The sequence below is a fragment of the Schistocerca piceifrons genome, chromosome 9 (assembly GCF_021461385.2).
Source record: "Schistocerca piceifrons isolate TAMUIC-IGC-003096 chromosome 9, iqSchPice1.1, whole genome shotgun sequence".
NCBI classification, from domain to species: Eukaryota; Metazoa; Arthropoda; class Insecta; order Orthoptera; family Acrididae; genus Schistocerca; species Schistocerca piceifrons.
Window position 1 is genome coordinate 224,678,733 of NC_060146.1, and position 24,065 is coordinate 224,702,797.

The following is a 24,065-nucleotide window of genomic DNA, read 5'->3' on the forward strand; positions in this document are numbered from 1 at the left end:
CACCCTCTAGCCGGTGCTGTCGAGGTCTACAAGCTCCGCGACTGCTTCAGCCCATTTCATCAGGTGCAGCCAGCCAGGACACTTCACTTCAACTTCACACCACCTTGCAAGTTATGTAATATGTTTGCAAGTGTTATCCGCTAGTAAAGGTGCCTTAACTGTATCTGCAGTACCGAGAGATTAGTACCTTCTCCTGTTCCTGTTCCTTACCCACAGGCCGCCCCCCAGGCGGTGTACAAAAACATGTTTATGAATTTCCATTATTCCAAGGCAGTTCCTTTATGAATGCGACATAATACATTTCATTAGTTAATATAGAACATATTTTATCTAAGTAAAATCATCTTACATTGCATTCTCACTTAAATAATTCCTCTCCATTTATTCCTAAAGCTAACGTTGTCAATTTTCACCTTTGGAAGTGGAGATAGAGATATCTGCAGAAATTTAAAATATATTTGATCCTACAAAAATTTTACTGCCCCACATATTTACCTTTGTGTCTGACGATGTGATAACAGCCGAAAACCGGTTCGTGAAATCAATAGTTAATACTGTAGAGTATTATGCCAGTGACACGTGTTTTCATTCACAATGTATAAAATATTCTACCAAGAACCAAAGGAACAATCAATCAATATTAAATATTTTGTTAATAGCAAATCCAAAGGCTATTGAGTCAATTAAATTCCTACAGATTACAATTAAGAATAACTTATAATCAGAATAATCACATATAAATGTTGTGGGGAAGGGAAACCAGAGACCGTTTTATTGGCAGAACGTTTGATATGATGCAACAAATGCAGACCACTTACACCAAGTGTGTGTGTGTCCTCTTTTGGTGCACTACTGTGCACTGTGGCCTCCTTACAAGGGCAGCTTGTTTGGCGTTATAGTGAAATATGGGACAGAGTGTCACAGATACAATGAGCGAGTTGAGGTGGCAGTTATCAAAATAACGGCATTTTTTGTTGTACCGAAATCTTTCAACTTTCTCTTCCGAAAGCAAACATATTTTCTTGAGCCCACCTATATAGGGAGATGATATCAGTGTGTTAAAAACAACAGAAATCAGATCTTGCATGAAAAGATTTAGGTTTTAATTTTCCCCACATGCTGTTCAAGATGGAACACTGGAGGAAGTCTGAAAGTGGTTATACAAACCTCTGGTAAGAGCTTAAGTGTGAATCGCAGAGTAATTGTGCAGATAATTTTATTCCATTACTCACAACTGGTGTTTTTTGGAAGACTGCAACTGTGTCATTCACGATTTAAATAATAAAATGCTGTACCACTTAAGATTTTTCATGCAGAGCACAATGCATTTCGAGAATTTTGTCATCATTATCAAGTGCAAATATTTACAGGGCTTTTCAAAATGAACATACTGGTTTTAAAGCGTTGTAGCATTTATTACGTTCAACTTACAATGGTAAATAATACACCAAATGAAAGAGCAACTCAAACAGTTTTGTTTGTATTCCTGTGCAGAATGGGAAGAGTATGGAATGACAATGAGCGACTGAAAAACATGTCGAACGAGTGTGACTCTTTCACGCTTAGCCCCAAGAAATATCCCCGCGGAAAGTTTATGTGCCTTTCTTTTTTTCAGTGAATCAACTGTAACTGATGTTTTCGTATCTTGATGTGCTACAGCTACGGCCCGTGCCTCAATGGGAAGAAGCTGAACAACACATCTTTATTTGGGAGCAAGATGGTGCACCGTCTCACTGGCGACTGCTTAAACAACGACGTATCTGACTGGAGGATTGGGCACAAGGGGCAGGGTAACACAGCATTTTATGCACGACCTCCATGTTCACACACGATCACGTGTATGTGCCTCCGATATCAGCCCATCTATCCGACTTTAGAAATAGTGTTAACGCAACAGTTACTTCTGACACATTGATTAAGGTTTCGCAACAATTCGCCTATTGACTTGGTGTGTGATCGGTGTTCACACTGAATAATTGTAAGAAAAACTGTTTCTGTTTCTCTTTCATTTGGTGTATTATTTATAATTATAAGGTGAATGTAATATGTGCTACAAACCCTTACAACCTGTGTATTCATTTTGAAACACCCTGTACATTGGTATTTTATGTGGTGCCCGTGTGAGGTGTCGTATATCTCTTGCGCAGCACTTGTCTTTTTGTGGTTTTAACAAACTGTGTCTCCCCCACTCACTCACTTACCTCGTAGTGGGCCACCTTGCGCAGCAGCTCCTCCTTCTCCCTGCTGAGCTGTGCCACCTTGTTCTCCAGTCTGGCATTCTCAGTCAATAGCGACTCTCCGGTACTCGAACTTTGCGGTGCCTCTGCTTCCAACACTGGAAGAGAGGATTACAGAATATCAGGAATGTAGGAATGCAAAGGCTTTCGTCTTTAACAGTTTGATTACAACTAGGTCCATAAAAAACCACAAAGACACAAAGTTCTGTTGTAGAAATTAAAAAAATGCTGACTTCAGCCTACTGTGGCAGATTATAACTGGACAGTGAAAGCTTCCAGCTGTACAAAGATGTGTCTTCAAAGATATGTGATAATTTGAAAAATACGAATTTACACGAAAAATTTTCCCATATGCTTGGAAAGTACAGTCTTTGTATAGCTGGCTCTCCATAATAATTGCAGACTGTCTGTCCAGTATAAAGTTGTTTAACAATAGCCCATAGAAACAAAATATAAAATAAAAATATTATTGTAGAACAGTAATACTGTACGATGAAATATTCTCTGTGTTCAAATTCTACGACGTTTCGATACGTGTCCCTCATCTCCTTTTGGTAAAGTTTTTGACGAGTGTCATTCTCTTCACCTTCTGGAGAGGGTGACTTCACAGAAGATGACGAGGGTCGAGAGGAGGACGTGAAGATGCACATGAGGCACAGTTACACATCTACGGGCCTCCACGCCAATTTTCTGAAAAATCTCTGGAGTTGATGAAAAGAGCACAGCAGCACATTTGTTGTCCAGGTGTTACCGGTAACTGCCCTTAGTGTGTGCAGTGGTGAAGTGCAAAACTATATTTTATAAAATAAGTTATCTGAAAGACATTTTGTGTGTATCTAAGAATGTTCTACAACAGGGACTGACCAAATGAATCAATTTAATTGTCAAGTCATATTCAGAAAGATACGAGTTTGCTCTGTCCAACCATCCTGAATTAGGTGGTGGTGGCGGTGGTGGTGGTGGTGGTGGTGGTGGTTAGTGTTTAACGTCCCGTCGACAACGAGGTCATTAGAGACGGAGCGCAGGCTCGGGTTAGGGAAGGATTGGAAAGGAAATCGGCCGTGCCCTTTCAAAGGAACCATCCCGGCATTTGCCTGAAACGAGTTAGGGAAATCAGGGAAAACCTAAATCAGGATGGCTGGAGACGGGATTGAACCGTCGTCCTCCCGAATGCGAGTCCAGCCTGAATTAGGCTTCCTTGGCTTTCTCAAATCATCTGAAGGCAAATGTCAGAATGGTTCCTTCATCAAGGTCACGGCCAACCACCAGTGCTATCCACATAACAGCACACTTAAGTATTCTGTACATTTCTATGTAGAGGTTGAGAAATTTATTTTCATTGTATTATGATGACAAATCCTGCTTGCTTGCAAGATCATCCCTATATGAAAAAATAAATAAATACAATTACTAATTGCACTTACTAAGGAAACTCTCCATCATGGCCTCCCTCAGATTTAGTGGCGAGATGGCCCATGGATAACCCATCAGAAACTGAACACAGATAAAGTGTGTAAACAGGAAGGTGGTGTACCGAACTGTGAAAAAAGAAGCAAAATAGAAACAGTGAATGGTCCAAGCTCAAGACAGGCAATATCGAGTAATTTATGATAGCCACGGCATGCTGGTTATGTGGTCATGATGTTGAATTGTGAAGGGAGAGATCTCTCTTCAAATCTCTCTCATATCCCATTTTTTTCCCACAAAATTATGGACTGTCCATCTGGTCATTGACATATCTGTTCACTGTATTCAAATTTGTGTCTGTGTCGTGGTATGCTCTCTGTTCGCAACAGTGAGATGTAAGGAAGGTGCCTCCAGACATATGTACCTCTACTTGTTCTATACAAGCACTACATGTTACGACTCTTGCATTCCGTTTTGGAAGTTTTGACTCTCTAATTCCTTTGTTGTAACATACAATGTAGTGCACACCCATTTATTTGTTGTTTTCATTTCTGTGAGAGGTCTATGCAGCATCTCACCTGCTCTCACTATTCATCACATTTACTTGCAACGGTAATGTATTCTTACAACATGACTCAATTCTATCACTAATGTATAGTATCACAATTTTCAGGACTACAGAAGAAGAGCTGACATGTCAATTACCAGACAGAAAGTCCATAATTTGTGTGTGTGTGTGTGTGTGTGATGCTGCACATCTTCCGCTTGGACTTTTCACTGTTTCTATTTTGCTTCTTTTTTTACAGTTCAGTACAGCTTCTTCCTGTTTTCATGCCTGGTCTTTGTTCAGTTTTTGGTGGGCCATCCACTGGCCCATTTTACCACTAAATCTGAGGGGGATGTGAGGGGTAGTTTCCCTTGTTAGAATTCTCCACAGTTTAAACAAACTTCTGGAATGAACTGCACACTTATTTTGAGTTATTACTGCAAGTTAAAACTGCTAATTAACAAAAAATACGTACTGGTGATCCACTGTTCTTCCTCTTTTATCTGAAAAAAAGAGAAGAAAACCACATTCAGTAATACAATTCAAGCATCAGGTACATACGTAACTAATTCACTACGGTAACGACACCCGAGCCAAGTGACTATGACTGTTTCATATGGCATACAAGCAGTACACTAGCACAGTAATATTGTACTCAAGTTATAATCTGCAAGGTGAGTGTGGGCAGGATACTCTGCGTAACACATTACACCCCATATGGAAAGAAAGATTAATGATTCACACCCTGCAAAAATATGGTCATTAGAGACAGAGATAAGAGCAGATTAGCCGAGGGTAGGGAAGAACTGACTCAGAGACCCAGCTGACTGTCACAGGCAGGCAGTGGCACTACGGAGGTGAGTCTGGAAGGGGTGCCGAGTGTGACAGTGAGCCTGGATTTCCATTATTTTGATATATTTGAAGGAGATCACTTACTTTTCAGCCACGACAATATACTTTCATTACAGGAAGAAATAAAAGGACTTCATTTTCTTAAATTGTGCTATTAGGAGCAGGAGAGTTGAACTGAATCGATTCTGCAACCACTAACAGTAATTTGTGCTGTTCATCTAACTACTAGTGATGGAACAGTAGGACATTCCTGTTCCTCTCTTTCGTAGTTTTCTTCCTTCAGAGTCTGTTAGTAACAGTGATTTCTTTAGAGGTGTCCCGTACCAATTGCTGGTGCTGTAGTCTTCAGCTAGAAGACTTGCTTGATGCTGTTTTCCACACTAGTCTATCCTGTGCAAGTTTTTTCACCTCTACATAACTACTGTACCCTGCTTCCACTTTAACCTGCTCACAGTATTTAAGCCTTGGTCTCCCTCTAAAATTTGAACCCGCTACACTTCCCTCAACAAGTAAATTGACTATTCCATCTTTCAAATTTATATCTGATGTTAACAGATCTCTCTTTCACTGAATCTTGTCTCAACCGTCAAGCGGGTGCATCCCCGTACAAAGTGCACCAACTGCAAACAATATTGCCTCATACAATTCTGTTGTCACTTTACAACTGTGAGCCTGTACCTAACACATTGCAAAGTTGTGCTGTCATACATGCAAGTGATGAGCAGTAATACAAAATAAACAGTAAACTTTGTGAGAAAGAAAAAAAAAGTAAGATTGCTGCAAGAAGAAAATGATAAAGATTCTGAGCTAGTGACACAATCCCACAATGTGGCAGTTGTACACAAGATAAGTAGTAATCGAATAAGCTGTTGGCTGTTATCTGACACAACTGCATTGTTTAACATTTCGAGTGTGTCATTACTGTGGAATAACACCAGTACGCAGCATCAGAGTGATATAAAGAAAGTTCAATTAAACAATGGTTCAGCTCATGTAAAGTAAGTTTATTTCATCATTGTTTAACCAAACTAAATTAAACTACGCATTTGCTTACCTTGAGGGTTAATCGTGCCTATCTACCTCTCGTGCACTCTTTACTTCCACCACTTCCATCTGCTGCCTTCAGACTCAGTTCCTAATCTGTTTCCCCACACGACCACCTGACTTAATTTGATTACACTGCTGTACTGCTTTTTTTACATTTGTTGACTATCATCTTCTGATGTGTTTTCAAGATGATACCACCACCACCACCACCACAATCGCCATGACTGATCTTCCAAGACTCTGCCAACTGTGATGAAACTATAAAGTCACTGGCAAATCCTGAACTTTAATTACTTTTCCAATATTTATCCTATGTCCAGATAAAAAAATATATGAAATAATCCTGTCAGACGCCCTTCTCAGTAGCAGTCAGACACTTAGTTGTGGAGGTGCACTTATTAACATAACGGTTTGCTAATATTAGAAAAGCTCTTCTTTAGAATTTGAACTGTTACATTCTTCTTAAAGTGTGAGGTTATTACACCAGTCTCATATATCCCAATTACAAGGTGGAGGAGTCTTTTCAATGTCGGTTCTCTCAATTATGAGGAAATGTTGAAACCACAAACCTTGCTTTGACCTGACACTAAAAAGGGGACAAACATTCCACAGGGCACAACTTGCGAGTGACCAAGTAATGCACTTTTTCCTTCACCCAGATTTCCTGGACAGCCTGTTCATCGAGATATATGGGGCACGAGATATATGGGACAATCTTGGGAAGAAGCGGCATTGTCACCATTGCAATTCATCCAGTGGGTAGGAGGAGGAAGACAATCGCCCTCGTGAGCACCGCTACCACAGGTTACACATTTGGCTGGGTGTCGACAAGACATTCGCATGTCGTTATAATGACGGCACTGGTAGCAGCATACTGGGCTCGGAATGCATGGTCGGACTGTGATAACATGATAGCCTGCTTTGATCTCTGATGGAAATACCACTCTACTTAAAGCAAGAAATAGAGTGCGTGTGGACACTAAGGATGCATCTCTCTTTTTCATGACCTGATGGAAAGCAATGACACCCTGATAAGAGAGGTATGTTTGGATTTCTGCTTGGGTCGGACCATCAAGCAGCCTAGTGTAAATAACACCACAGGAAGAATTCAGTGTTCGAGGAACCTCAACACGAACACGATAGCAACGGAGGGACAAAGCTGCAAGCAGTAGTTGTGCTTGAGAATCAGAAGTTGTCTCTAAAAGCAAACTCCATTGCGCAAATGAGAGCAGGATTTCATAGGGCTGGCAACTGCATCAACACCTACGGATTTATCATAGCGGAGGACTGACCGTCTTCAGTATGTAAAACCATGAGAAACCATGGTGCAGCGTTAGCCTCATTCTGTTTACGTTTAATAGACGTTGACTGTGAAGACGATGATCGGCTCATTGTGAAAAAATCCCCACGATAGCCAAAGCCTCCAATGGTGCACACCTTCCAACTGGGGGCCCCCTCAGAGGGCGCGACGAGGGGGGGGGGACACCTGCCTTATGTGACTGCTCACACTTCAGGTCACAGCTGCCGAACACCAGACAGAGGGACCAATCGGCAATTTGGAAAGGTAGCAGCTCAGGCAAATCGGCAATTTGGAAAGGTAGCAGCTCAGGCAATCACCCTTCCCAGGGCCTGGCCTGTACCAGGGGGTACATGCGAACCCTGCCTATCGACACAGGGCTGGGAAATACACAGTCACCTGTTACATGTCAAATGCATGGGTTAGCCTTCAGGAGTGCACAGGGAGGGTGAAGAAAAAGAGGAACCTCAAACGCCGAAGCGGAGGAAGGATAGGAGAAGGGGAGCGAAGAAAGAAAAACGATACGAAAAACAGTGAGGCCGTTCTGCAATCGGTTACTGAAAATGCAGAACATTTCCAAAAACATCCCAGACATGTTCCAAGAGAGGGGAAAAAGAATAGCTAGAGGACAAACATGCAGCACAGAACAGGAAAGATGCTGCAAAGGCTGGGATGCTGTGGTAGCCAAGCACGAACCCGCCATCACAGCTTGGGTTTCGGAAGCGTTGCTCTACTGAGAATGCCATTTACATGTTCACTCACCAGATTTTAACACCTTAAGTAATAATACAGCACCAACTGGTAATTTCTGTGACCTGTCTAAGGCATTTGACTGTGTGAATCACAGTATTCTCCTAGATAAATTGAAGTTTTATGGGACTGATGGTGTAGCAAACCAATGAATGGATTATGTCATATCTAACCAAAAGAATGCAGAAGTTGAGATCAGTAAGTCAACCAACACAGTCCAGGGATGTAATTCTGACTGTGAAGGAATCATGTATAGCGTTCCCCCAAAGCAAAGTCTTAGATCCACTATTGTTCCTCACATGTAAACAATCTTCCGTCTAATATAGAACAAGCAGAACTAGTTCTTGCAGATGACACTAGTACTATTATCAGACCAAGCATATACAGAGAAATACAAGAAATGGTAAAGAAAGCCCTTAAAAGTATCTTTAAGTTTTCTGCAAATGGTCTCACTCTCAATTTTAAACAGTGACAACCTATTCGGTTTTGCACGTCTAGGGGTACTACAACAATGATAAGTGTAACACATGGTGAGGAAATAATAAGTAGGACGGAAACTTGAAAATCCACACAGTCTATATCAATGAGAATTTAAACTTGATAAAGCACATTTTCGAAATTCTGAAACCACTTAGTTCAACCAAATTTGCACTTAGAATCATTGTAAATCTTGGGAGAGAGAAATCAGCAAGTTGACAACTTGCATATTTTCATCCAATACTGTCATAAGGAATAATGTTATGTGGTATCTCATCTTAAAGGTAGAGTCTTCATTGCACAGAAATGTGCTTTAAGAAAATGTGGTGCTCACTCACGATCATCTTTTAGACATTTGTTTAAGGAGTTGGACATTCCAACTATCACTCTGCAGTGTATTTATTCCCTAACAAAGTTTGTCGTAGATAATCCACTACAGCTCAAAGGAAACAACGATATACATCATTATAATACCAGAAAAAAATTACACTCATTACTCCACATCAATGTTATCTTTAGCACAAAAAAGGGGTACACACTGCTGTGACAAAAATTTTTGATCATTTACCCAGAGATACAATATATCCGACAGACAACAAAGTAAAATTTAAAAACAAACGGAGAAAGCTTCTCCTCGAGAAGTCCTTTTTCACAGAAGAATTACTATCACTGTAGTGTGTAAGATGTGGTGGGTAAGAAACAAAAATATTGGAATTGTACAGAATGTGACAATATGCACAAATTAATTTCTGATGTGAATGTAAAATGACTCATTCCATAACATGACACTCTATCGCGCAAAATGATCCATGGAACAGTATAATGAGAGAGAGAGAGAGAGAGAGAGAGAGAGAGAGAGAGAGCTCTCTGCTAAATATTTTCGCAGAACAGCAAATATTGAATGTGTCAGTATAAACAACACTACATGTAACACAAATGATGTGCTACAGAAGAATGCTGAAGATTAGATGGGTAGATCATATAACTAATGAGGAGGTACTGAATAGGATTGGGGAGAAGAGACGTTTGTGGCACAACTTGACTAGAAGAAGGGATCGATTGGTAGGACATGTTCCGAGGCATCACGAATACACTAAACAGATTCAAAAGTATGTAGGTTGCAGTAGGTACTGAGAGATGAAGAAGCTTGCAGAGGATAGAGTAACATGGAGAGCTGCATCAAACCAGTCTCAGGACTGAAGACCACAACAACAAAAACGTGTACACATGCTTTGATCTCCCAGAAAAAATAAATAAAATGTGATGACTGCCATGTATATCTATGTATTGTCAATAGTAACAATGACATAAGAAGGAAAAAATCAAACAACTGTGAGAATTATCAATGGTTCCATCCAGTTTTCTGACTATCGAGAAGACTGTCTCCATTCTGCAAATCAGACATAAAAGAGACAACATGTGGGCACAAGTTTCTCAGGCTTGCTGCGATATGTTATGCTGGAAGTTGAAGTAAATAAAAACTGGTCATGCTATATACATAGAAAAGGGAAAGTATGGACCAGTATATAAAAGATGAACATTAATAAAACCAACAAACTGCAGGAATGGATTCCTCACTGAAAATGGCGGTAACAAGTGTCCGAAAATGAAACACTGCAATGGTAGATGGCACTAACGAATGAAAGTTCCTCTTACCAAGTGCCATGTGTTCCTTGGGTGTTCCAGATTGAATGATTGACACAGCGCATTGTAAGCAGCAGAATGGTCCGGTATTCATGTCAGGAACAAGATGAGATGCTGTTTGTGTATGGCCAAGCAAATGGAAACGGTAAAGAGACAGCACGGCTATACCAAAAAAAGTACTACCCTCACAGACAGCAGCCACATCAAAGAACATTCCAAGCCCTTTTCGGGCATTTACGTGACACTGGCTCCTTAGTACAAACTCCAAGCGAGTGGCCTGGCAACATGATGCAAGCCAAAGTACAGTTATATTTATCCTCCATGACAACTGCTACAATCCATATCAACTGCATTGAGTGCCAGGATTATCAGAAGCATTTTTCCCTATATGGAAAGGATTTTGTCAATGGTTTTTGCAGCAGACCATCACAATTATGGGGTTTCTGTCATCAACCCTCTTTACAACAAAGCAACATTTGCCAGAACTGGCATCAACAATCTGCATAGTCATATCTGTGGGCTACAGACAGCACGTGATCAGAGGACCCTCATTCCTCAGAGCCCTCTATCAAGAAATGATGCATTTCAGCTATCACACCAATCATACATTTCGAGGCACATGTTCATTGGACCTTTCTTTCCTCAATTTCCAGCCAAGAATCCGTGCCTGCAGTTTGTCAGTTTTATTAATGTTCACCCTGTAAATCGTAAGGAAGATAGACACCCCACTTGCATTATCACACTCTTGGCTATTAACTACATTTTGCTTATGAAATTTTGCTGCTTGCTTCTAATACAGTTATATTCAATAAGTGTAGTTCATTCAAGAGCTTAATCATGCAAGTTACCCTCTATTCCTGAAAATAAATCATAAAAAAATAATGTATAGTCAATAGATTGACAAGAAAGTACTACAATTAAACAATGAAATCACAGAACTGGTTGATTTATTGTTTTTAAAGCAGCTGAATATAAGTCAACTGACAGTAAATAAAATAAACAAAGTTAGAAAGGCACAAGTGTTTCGATGAAACTCAATTAACCTTCTCATTTGTTTCAGAAGCAATGGTTATAGTCAATGTGTGTTACCAGTTTTGAGTTATGATTATAGACACATGGACTTTTCACACAAACCATTTAGAAACTGAGGATTGTTGAGCAGCGAAAGGGATGATCTATAAGCCAAAGACAATGACGAAGCAGCACCAACAGCGGCACTAGCAGTAGTAGTATTCATTTGTAGAGCATCACTTTTACAACGATATTGGCTATGTCATTTGGTATAGTTAATGTGTTGCATGGTTCATGTCCACAACTCATCATGATGTGACATATTAGTAGGTTCTCAAATATGATACATTTTCCCTGAGAAAATCAACATATTCGCAATTTACATAACTGATAACCTGCAACGAAACTTGACAAATGTAACCCATGCACATGTGTGCTATATTCTCAGGAATTTATATATGGAGCAGTTATTCTTGTGACACATTACTGCAATTTGAAAATTATGTCAATGTTTTGCACATTTGAATCCCAGATATGAATTTCATTACTAAGTACATAGTGAACACAGAAACAGTATGTCACCTTGAGGCACTGGTTGTTAAAAAATGATAAGAGGACCCTAAAGGAATAATTTTTTGGTATTCTATTTGACAGTGTCTTTGTGTGTTAATTTCAGTTGCCCTCCAATATGCATTCTGTGTTTGCTATGCTGTCTACAGATTCACCATTTTTGTTTTGCATGACAATTTTCTTCTTTAAGCATAAGTTCATGCTTTTTGTTTTCTTTCGGTTCAACTTTAATCACATTCATCCCTTTGGCTTCTAGACGACAATTCTATAGTAAAAAGAACGAATAGAGTTATGGACACTGAAGAAGTAATAAAAAATGGAACTGATTAAAGATTATACTAACAGTTTTAAAATATGTCTATTTATTTCATGTTATGCTGAAGGCAAGTGCGGAACATTTGCTGCAGAAAATGAGAATGTTTCTAGCAAATCATGTAAAAGGCTACGAGACGGTAAAATAAAACAAAATTCTGTCATTCAATTCTCTACAAAATTACAGAAAAATTATGCAGCACTGACTGTTTTTGGGGGTATCGTCACATTAAGGAACGTGTTCCTCGTTGAAACGCAAAAAACTAGGAAATTTCTAAATGACTTGAGAACTGTTTATTTAACGATCTGGTATATCTTTATTCATCAATACTAATTTCCAGAATTCTTACATCACAACACGATTGTTACTCATCAGCGATGCTCAATAGCACTGTAGAATGGTGATGACCAGATCTTATTTCACATATACATCGATATACCACAAATCAACTTTACAATAGATTTATACGACAGCAACATTTTCAGACACACGTATCGATACAAAGAAAATGATACATGGTAGTTGTTTCTGCACTCTTTTGGAAAGAGGAGGCTTACATACACATACATAATACCAAAAAAACTCTGTTAAAACAATATAGATCAATTACGCTTACCTCGCACAATTAGAATCTAACCATAACAGACGATCACACAGTACCGCGAGCCAAACCAAACGCCAACATACATATCATCATGAAAGACCACAGAAAACGAAACGAGTACTACAATCACAAAACAACTTAAAAACCACTTCCATTCTACCTGCTCGAATAGACTAATGTCAATTTTCTTTTCAAGACTCAAAGATCAATAAACAAAAAGTTGCAATACACAAGGAGATAATACGTAACATAGGAGTAGAACCATCTCGATTGCAACGTAGTAGAAAGGCTATACACATGTTCTTACATATTATTTTCCTTAATAATAATTAAACGTAATTACTTACAAACAGTAAAACTGGTGCTAGCAACACTGAGTTAATTATCAGTGTTGCCACGCAACTGACGTAAGCTTGATAATTAAGAACACAAATGGATTCTATTTGAGAAAATAATATTTTATAGGGGAACCGTAGCTTACTTGAGAAAGTGATGCATTTAATAGCTACAGACAGAATCTAGTTCATCTATAGAGTGAAAACTGATAAAGTATTCCACAAGTTCCTATTAGACCTATACTAATCAAACCATCGTGAAATGAATGGCAGTGAGTTCTTAATATGGTACCACATGTAAAAGTATCTTCCCATTCCAGTAGCGTTTGGAGTGCCGTAAGAATAACACCTTCAATGCCTCTGTGCGCGCTATAATTAGGCTAGCTGTATCATCGCGACCCTTATAGGAGCCATTTGTAGGCAGCTGAAAAATACTTCTTGATTCTTCACTTAATACTGGTTCCTGAAAATTTGTAAGTGATCTTCCTCTAAATAATTTACTTCTATTCTCAAGAGGGTACCACTTCATGTTTTCCACCCATTCCGTGACATTTTCCTGTCAGGCTAAGAAACTTGTGAGCATTATGGGTAGTATATTGCTATTTCCGACGTCCCATTTTATTTTTCTTGCTGTTATTAACAATCAAAGCAAATAAGTAGCAAACAAAGCTGTAACTAGTACTGTTAGGACAGTTAATTAACCAATTTTCTGCACATGGCTTGCTCCGAACATATAAATATACATATTCCTTAGAACTATCTCGTAGTAACAATGGCCCTCAACAATTTCATTATCGCATCACACAGCAGTTTATTCTAGCCCTCATTAATCAGTTACAATCAGTTTACTGTTAACACACTGGACTCGCATTCGGAAGGACGACGGTTCAATCCCGTCTCCGGCCATCCTGATTTAGGTTTTCCGTGATTTCCCTAAATCGTTTCAGGCAAATGTCGGGATGGTTCCTTTGAAAGGGCACGGCCGATTTCCTTCCCATCCTTCCCTCACCCGAGCTTGCGCTCCGTCTCTAATGACCTCGTTGTCGACGGGACGTTAAACACTATTCTCCTCCTCAGTTTACTGAAATTAAATTAATGGAATTTATATGGATAAAGTCGATAATATATCATCGAACTTCGTTAGCCAATGATGACTCTGCACTTTAAAGAACATATCAACATACATTAATTTCTTTTTAATGTTTGTGTATGGAACACATTCATCATAACACTCCTTTTCTCTCATCACACTGACAGTTGTCTGTTCTGATTTTATTTTCATTGTTGCTCCCTCTTTTTAGTTTTAACAGTCACCATTTTCGCGAATTGATCCCTGTGGTCTTTTTAGGATTAATAGTCCATATCTTTGTGAAACTTCCATCATAATTCGATGTAATTTCACATTTCCTATTCCCTTTTTTTTAGAATAGTCAGCGTCATGTTCAGAATAGGCACAATGCAAAGATATTTTTTTTATTTCTATGTTGTCTAATTCTGTACTTGGTCTATTTGTTTTATAGCATCACATTAGTCATATTCCATGGATCCTCAGGATGAGGAAAGAAGTTAAAATGTACATTTAATTTAATTATATACAGGGTGTTACAAAAAGGTATGGCCAAACTTTCAGGAAACATACCTCACACACAAAGAAAGAAAATATGTTATGTGGACATGTGTCTGGAAACACTTACTTTCCATGTTAGAGCTCATTTTATTACTTCTCTTCAAATCACATTAATCATGGAATGGAAACACACAGCAACAGAACGTACCAGCGTGACTTCAAACACTTTGTTACAGGAAATGTTCAATATGTCCTCCGTTAGCGAGGATATATGCATCCACCCTCTGCCGCATGGAATCCCTGATGCGCTGATGCAGCCCTGGAGAATGGCGTCTTGTATCACAGTTGTTCACAATACGAGCATGAAGAGTCTCTACGTTTGGTACCGGGGTTGCGTAGACAAGAGCTTTCAAATGCCCCCATAAATGAAAGTCAAGAGGGTTGAGGTCAGGAGACCGTGGAGGCCATGGAATTGGTCCGCCTCTACCAGTCCATCGTGGTCAATGTTGCCCTGTACAGCAGCAACTTCTCTGACCCTGACATAAGGGTTATCGTCAACTGCACGAAGAATTGCCTCGTCCATTGCAGGTGTCGTCGTCGTTCTAGGTCTTCCACAGTCGCGAGTCATAGACTGGAATGTTCCGTGCTTCCTAAGACACCGGTCAATTGCTTCGAACGTCTTCCTGTCGGGACACCTTCGTTCTGATAAATCTGTCTAGATACAAACGTACAGCGCCACGGCTATTGCCCCGTGCTAATCCATACATCAAATGGGCATCTGCCAACTCCGCATTTGTAAACACTGCACTGACTGCAAAACCACGTTCGTGATGAACACTAATCTCTTGATGCTACATACTGATGTGCTTGATGCTAGTACTGTAGAGCAATGAATCGCATGTCAACACAAGCACTGAAGTCAACATTACCTTCCTCCAATTGGGCCAACTGGCGGTGAATTGAGGAAGTACAGTACATACTGACGAAACTAAAATGAGCTATAAGATGGAAATTAAGCGTTTCCGGACACATGTCCACATAACATCTTTCCTTTATTTGTGTGTGAGGAACGTTTGGCCGTACCTTTTTTGTAACACCCTGTATAAAGATACATTTCAATAAGGTAGAAGAAGTTTCTCAACAGTAAGTTCTTTAATTAAACCTCAAAACTCCTTCACATTATTTATATCAGTGTTCTGCGCCACAAAGTGGGAAACTGTGGTACAAAGAATTGTAAGAAATTAAGAAACTTCGATTCATACTTACCATGAATTTTTATGTTTTTAAAGAATTTAAATTTATCTATTTTCCTCCATTTTAATAAAAAGGCTGTTGTTTATTCTTTCATAAATACCTTAATATATGCTGATAACTATTATACTTTCATAGAAATCACATGCAATTTATATACTCAGTATGGCAGTTATACTTTACTTATCTTCAGTTAATGGTATTCTCACCTGCGTCATTGCACTGGTTCCCCACTAGAGTGAGAGTACTTTGTGACACTACTTCTTTCGTGTACAGCTGGCTATCTGTGCTTTTACCTAAAATTCTGGGAATTAAAGAAAATGTTCCTCTCTTATTATTTTTATTGCCTTGTTTTGATAATTGTTCCAGTTTGCAACCACTTCTTAAATTTCATTGCTCTTTTCGTTCGCCACCAAACGTCAGATGACAATACAGTATTTTAGTTCAATAATTTTGTTCTTATTCCATTGAGGACTTTCTATTGTTTGAGTATTTCAGTCCAGTTCTAACACAGCTGGGCTCTGTGACAGTGTGAATTTTGTAACTGTCACACCAGTATTTTCTATTATAGGGATACTAAGCTATTTTTTCAATGTATTTAAGTTCATTGTATGGCGTGATCCATTCTCGAGTGGAATTAGTGAAACCATCGAGCTTGGACAAAAGAAACAGAAAGTAGTGCAAAGGGAATGTAGTCATAATGTTTTATCTTACTTTTTTTGAAGTTGTTACAAAATATGCCCAATCCCGAAGTGAGTTGTGTGTGGTGAAAAATTCAATGATGCTGCTATGGTTCCCAGTAAATTGAAACGCTGTTTGCATTGTTTTCATCAGTTGCTGGAACAATATAACAGACAAATGAAGCTCGTGAGTACATTGTTACGATTTATGCAAAAAGTGCTGGAAGCTAGCTAGCTATAAGGTAGCTGCGTCCCATAAAGCGAAAAATCCACACACAATAGCAGAAACGTTGTTTATGCCTGCATGTAAAGAAATGGTAACATGGTCATTGGTTCAGAAGCTGCAACTGAAATTTCAAAAATACCACTCTCTCCTGAAACAATTAGCCAGTATGTCACTAACATGTCCAGTGACATCGAAGACACTTTGAAGGAGAAAACAAACGGCAGCCATAAGATCTCACTTCAGGTCGATGAGTCTACCAACACTGGTGATCACAGGGAACTTCTTTCCTACATATTGGACCACCCCACCCATCCCTTATCTGGTTTTTGTGTGTGTTCACCCCAGATAATTGACTAACAGGTCAACAGAGAGTGCAAAACTGCCGCAATGTCGGACAACACAAAGAAAGTAATACGAGCCTGTGACTCCTGATTGAACTGCGGTGGCAGTGTTGACATTAATTGATTCAGAACTGATCCCTTTTAATTAAAAAGGGGTGCACATTGATGTTATATTCAGCTATTGAACACCAGATGCAAATGTTGAACATAAAATTAATTGAGAAAGTGACTTGGGATTTCAACTACTTGATTGAAAACAGATGTAGTCGATTATCACAGATTTATTTTAACTCACGACCTTCAATCATCACATTACATGACTCTCCTAACAGGCAGTGGTAATAAATTGCGTTTGCATGGAGTTAAGCGCGATAAATCAAAAGTAATTCCTATCGTCTGACCCAGGCGTAATGCGAAATGCGAGAAGAATTCTACAATACACGGCCCATGAAACCCCCGTGGAAACTTTGCCTATGTGATCCAACAAACTAATCAGTGGCCGGAGCGGGTGCAACATCACCGAATTCAGCGTGGCGGGGTGGCGTCGTTATGCGGACGCCGGCCGACCTCGTGGTACTGCAAGGCTGCGCTCGCCTATTCAATTCTAGCTATCTTGCTCAGTACATAGCTAAACGAAAACTTTCTATCTCCAAGCTCAATCGTTCCGTTTGCTAAGTCCTAAACTGCAGAGATGCTCACTCTCTCTCAGGCAAGCTGAGTAAAGAACGCCACGTCCGCACTCTAGGCAAGCTGGGAACGGAAGACTACTGCAGGGACTTCTCCCAGTCTGCTCTTCACTTCGATTTCCCCTCCAGCAAAATCACTTATGCCAATTGCAGCGCAAGTCGCGTAAATTATGTGTCGGTTCCCAGCGCCGACCAATGCCTGCTCTGGGAAGTGAACAAATTCTCACAAAATTTCCCTTCCTCTCAACTTCTGCTATTGATGGAACGCATTTCGGCAACAGAGAAGAGCTGGAAGAAGTGATTCTCAGGTATCTGCTCGGCTTGGCGGCAGAGTTTTTTGACTCGGGAATTCAAAAGCTCGAACATCCCATGCAAAAATGTATTGACCTCAGTTGCTACCATGTAGAAAAATAGGTTAACGTCTGAACTTTGCAAAAATGTACGCATTCATGAAATAAACATGTTTTACACTGTGAAAAAAATTGGGAACCTTATTTTACAGACACCCCTCGTATGTAGTAGCTCACTGAAACAATGCATTTTTCCAGATAGACCGAGGTACGCTATTGTTAACCATACATAAAAAAGGGGATAGCTCTGGTGCTGACAACTACCGCCCAGTCTCACTTCTGACAGCTTTATCCAAAATTCTTGAAATAGTAATGTATTCAAGAGTAGCATGACATGTGTGTAAAAATGAAGTACTAACAAAATGTCAATTTGGTTTTCAGAAAATGCTATATATGCTTTCACTGGTCAAATAATATTAAATTCAGTGAATAACCGAGCATCACCCATTGGGATATTTTGTTATCTCTTAAATACTTTTGATTGTGTGAATCATGAAATTCTTCTAGATAAGCTGAAGTATTGTGAGTGGGACAGTGCACAGATGGTTTAATTCATACTTAATTGGAAGAATGCAGAAGGTTGAAATTAACGGTGCAGACAGTCTGCAAAAATCAGCAGAGTCCTCTAACTGCGGAGTTATCAAGAATGGTATCCCACAGGGTTCACTCTTGGGTCCATTATTGTTCTTAATATATATTAACGACTTGCCACTCTATATTCATAAAGATACAACGCAAGTTCTTTTTTGCTGATGATACAAGTATAGTAATCACACCCAACAACCAAGAATAAGCTTAGGAAATTGTAAATAATGCCTTTTAGAAAATTATTAAGTGGTTCTCTGCAAATGGACTCTCACTAAATTTTGAGAAAACACAGTTTATTCAGTTCTGTACAGTAAATGGCATAACACCATTGACAGATATAGACTATGAACAGAAGTCTGTTGCTAAGGCAGAATACTAAAAATGATCGATGATCTGTTGAAACAGTTAGGTTCAGCTACTTATGCTATTAGGGTTATTGCAAATTTTAGTGATAAACGTATCAGTAAATTAGCCTACTAGACCTATTTTCATTCACTGATTTCGTATGGCATCATATCTTGGGGCAGTTCGTCATTAAGAAATAAAGTATTCATTGCACAAAAGTGTGTAATCAGAATAATAACTGGAGCACACCCAAGATCACCTTGCAGACATTTATTTAAGGAACTCGGGATATTCACAGCACCTTTGCAATACATATATTCACTTATGAAATTTGCCATTAATAGCTTATCCCAGTTCAAGTGCATAGATACAATACTAGAAGAAAAAAATAATCTTCACTACTCTGGATTACATCTCACTTTGGCACAGAAAGGGGTGAATTATGGTGCCATAAAAATCTTTGGTCATTTGCCAAATAGTATTAAAGGTCTGACAGATACCAACCAACATTTAAAAGCAAATTAAAAGAATTTCTTAATGAGAACTCCTTCTACTCGATAGATGAATTCTTAGATATGAAGTAGTAACTGTAAAAAAAAAGTAAAATGAAAAAAAGAAAAAATTAATTAATTATTTTGTGTAAAGAAATGTTAGGGAGAACTTGGCTCGAAACAAAAATAACCAATAGCATTTCAGAGTAGCGATATCCAATAGCATTGCTTCGTTTCGAACGAGCCGTGGTTTGGACATTTTTATCTTTGGAAAGTTTACACCTGCAGTTTTGTCGGCAAATACGTAGTTAATGGAATTAAGTGTATTTCGCCCTTACTCTTACTTTGTGCTGTGGAGTGTGTCCGTGTAAGCAATGAAATTTTCGTTGTGTCCAACATGATTTTTCAGTGTCATGTGTGCGATAAGGTCTATCCTAAAAAAAAAGGAAATTTCAATAGACACTTGTTAGAGGTTCATGGACTGCAAATAGAGCAGAAAAAATTGTTTGTGTGCGCCCTGTGCAATAAAAGAAATACTTCTGAAAAGTGCCTCTTTGAACATTAACAGTCGGCACATGAAGTAGATGTGAAACGTGAGATATTACATTTTTGCACCATTGACGAATTTCAGAAGTGGCAGTTTCACAAGTATAGTTGTGAAATCGTCAAAAAGATGTTGCCAAACAGATATTTTTGTTTTCTTCTCCTGAGTAATTGTATAACTAAAACACCGTCAGTGCAAGGAAAACAGGTATTCACTGATGATGCGTAATTTTGTTGCTCGTAGAAAGAGTTGTCAACATGTTTCACCTAGCCGCATGTAACAAGGGTAACTATCGTACTAATATAAGGAATTTCGCAGTAATTACGTTAACTGTATCTCTACATGTATAAAGGCAATATGACAAGGCTTTTTAATGCTTGATTTTAGTTATAAATGAGAAAAACAATAACTATCTCAAAAGATTGGTGCGTATGCATTCTATTTTATTGAAGATGACATGTAAACATCAAAGATAAAAATGTCCACGCCAGGTGCATCTGAAGCGAAGCAATCCTATTGGCTCTAACTACCTTGAAATGCTATTGTTTGGACTCGTTTCGAGCCGAGCTGTTCCCAACGCCAAGTCACCATTACGAAATGTCGTATTCATGATCTATGGAACAAGAATTAATGTATGTATGTCAGAAGTATTGTAAACGTGTATCCAGTTCATATCTTTGAGGAATCTCCTAAAATTCTCAATTTTTGATTGATTTATTACCCTCCTGTACTCAAATTTAATAGATTTTGTATATCATTGTATGTTTGAACAATTAACACAAGATGCTGCATGTCATGATCAGATAGCCCATTTACTATTGGATCTATGATATTTCTTTCTATCTAGATTAGTCTACAAAGATATTATCACTAGCAGTTGCAAACGTCACAGTTGGAACGAAGCTGAATGTGTGTGCTTTATTCACTGACCGAGCTTTTAAATAAATCCACATTAAAATCACCATCAACCACTATTTCCTTGTCTTTTACTATGAGATGGGACAACAGAGCTTCCAGATTTTTTATATAAAGGTTGGATACCAACTCCTCCAGATAAAACTTGACGGCACCGTGGCGGAACGGATCGGCGAATGTGAATGCCGCCATTTGAAATGCATTGTAGAATGTTTTGATGCGCCGGGACGTGACGTGACGCCCAGTGTGAATTGGCCTTAATCAACACAACTGGCCAATAAATGTAGGATCCCTCACGTAAAGGTGATGATTGCCGAAGCGACAAGGAGTATGATAACCACACAAAGACTGGTCTTAAACTAAATTTTCCAGACCGTGTTTTCTTGTTCTGAATGTCACGCAATAAATCGCAGTAAGTGTTACAGTCGACGTTGAAAGATGATGTATAAGAAGTGTTCGCGCGTCGAAAGCAGGAGCAAGGATCAAGGTAATTTCTGTTCTGGTTGCAACTGCATAACATTAACAATTGGATGTGTAGGTTTCCTACACTGTCATGGTCGCGGAAGACCTTTGGTCTGTGTGTGGAGTGCTAAGGCCGGTATTACACTATCAAATTTCTTTGTCCAATATCTTTGTCCAATATCTTTGTCAAAGATATTTGATAGTGTAATAGGGATCTTTGACAAATGTCGTCCAATATTTGATCAAATCTAGGCCGAGGCCGTATATTTGATCAAAGAAATCGCTTGTCTTCTGTTCACTGCAATGCGATATGTTACCACTCGGAGCGCTAGCATCGCTGCAGCGTTCTGTCGTCTGTAATGTTTTTATAACCATTGCCGGTAAATACAATTGGTGTGTGCCGACAACTACAGAATTAATAGAGATGTCTGAAGCTTATGAGGCGCTTTACAACGTGAGGCACCCTGAATACAAAAATACATTAAGAAGATTGGAGACCTAACCTGACCTAACCTAACATAACCCTCTCCTGTAGCAAGGAATCGGAGTGTTATAGTGAGCCTGTCTTCTGAAGATATAGCAGTTCTTAAGTGAAAATTGTGCTTTGTGATATGAGGATACACTTCATTGAGCACATACAGAAATGTATGCTCATCCATTCTTAAGTAATTGATGTACGACTTGACGTCTTCCACTGTAAGCTCACGTAACAAGTTTTGTTGAATGCTTTTATCGTGTCGTCGTAAAACCCACGGCTTCACCCAGATTAGATTAGTTTTTCGTTCCATAGATCCGTGCTGAGGAGATCCTCGTGGATGTGGAACATGTCGATTTTTTTTAAGCTGAAATAAAAATACTAATAGTATGACTAAATACAATACATCATTTGTTTCTATTAAAAATTTCGCCAATGGAGTAGAAGGAGTTGGCCAGTAGTAAGTCTTTCAGGCTCCTTTTAAACTGATCTTTATTTCTAACTAAATTTTTTATGTTTCCTGGCAAATTATGGAAGATGAGTGTTCCTGAGTAGTGGACCCCTTTTTGAACTAAAGTAAGTGTTTTTAAGTCCTTGTGCAGATCATTTTTGTTCCTGGTATTGTATGTATGAACTGAGTTGTTTGTTGGAAAAAGAGATATATTATTTACGACAAATTTTATTAAGAAGTAAATATACTGAGAGGCAGTAGTTAACCTGCGAGCCGGAAGTATAGGGAGAGACTGTCATTTGGGCCTACGAGAGTTATAGTTTTTTTTTGTTTGTTTCTCATGCCTAGATAACTGTACAAACATATCGTTGCATGTATTGTAATAATCATTACATATAATGATCCACATGCAACAATATCTCTACGGAAGTATCTAGGCATGAAATACAAAACAAAAAATGCTAACCTGCAAATCTCGTACGTCCAAACGACAGTCTCACTGTTCTTCTGGCCCGCCAACAGTTTCATTTTCTTTCTTATTTTCCCCCAGTACCAATGCAAGAATCTGAAGTACCCAGTTCTTTGAAGAGGTTTCTGCAGGAGGTCCGTGAATTTACTCCACAAATAATACGTATTACACGCTTTTGGACCTTGAAAACTTTTGTTTGACTTCAAGATTTACCCCAAAATATTATCCCATATGACATTATGGAATGAAAGTAGGCAAGCTTTTTCATTTTTATGTTGCCTATGTCTGCTAACACTCGAATTGCAAATACAGATTTGTTAAGGCGTTTCTGCAGTTCTGTGGTGTGCTCCTCCCAACTGAATTTATTATCAAGTTGTAATCCCAGGACTTTTAAGACTGTCAACCTCGTATGTATGGTTCTATTTTTCCCCCCCACTTCTTTTCCGCATGTGCACACAATGCAATTGGAGTACGTAGAACTGCTGCGGTTAATAACAAGTTGTTGTCAGCCATCTTGAACTTTGACGAAAAATTTGATGACAGTGTAATACCCCTTGTAGCGCTACGTCAAAGATCTTTGTCAAATATATTGGACGGAATATTGGATCACATCTTTGATCAAATCTTTGACAAAGAAATTTGGTAGTGTAATACCGGCCTTAGGCACGTGCAGGTGTTGTTTATATTAGAGAAGTAGAGGTTATAGAGCATTAATATTTTCAAAGCGCTTTTTGTTGGAACTACCTCATATAACAGACGGCAAAGAACTCGGCTAGTGCATTTTAACAGTTAATCTTGTCGATTCTTTTCAACAAACGAAATGGTTGAAGAAATGAGAGCAAGGGTTGAAAATTCATTTAGGGAACTTAGCAATGAGATTGATAGGTCTCATATGCGAAAAATGCAAGCCGCAATGCATCGATGTGCAGCGAAATGTTGTGAAAATGATGCTGCCACAATCGAAGGTGTCCAGAAATGTGTTGATGACTGTGCCGCTCCTTTGACGAGTGCAGGGAAGTTTGTGACAAGTGAGTTCGACAGCATACAGAATAGACTTCAGCGATGTATCATGGATTGCAATGACCAAGTAAGGGACAAAATGGGACCGAATCCGACACAAGAGGAAGTTCAGC

The 24,065-nt window shown here is 39.0% G+C and overlaps 1 protein-coding gene across 1 annotated transcript in view; it reads right to left on the minus strand.

Annotated features, from left to right (window-relative positions):
- LOC124716999 overlaps positions 1–13,182 on the minus strand; it is a 101,842-nt gene extending 88,660 nt beyond the window's left edge. Inside the window, exons 1-3 of the mRNA XM_047243623.1 lie at positions 13,104–13,182; positions 4,667–4,694; positions 2,202–2,335 (exon numbers count right to left, since the gene is read on the minus strand). Coding sequence (XP_047099579.1) covers positions 2,202–2,335; position 4,667 — 135 coding nt within the window. The 5' untranslated portion in view covers positions 4,668–4,694; positions 13,104–13,182. The remainder of the gene's footprint in view (positions 1–2,201; positions 2,336–4,666; positions 4,695–13,103) is intronic.
- Between the last annotated feature and the right edge of the window lie 10,883 nt (positions 13,183–24,065).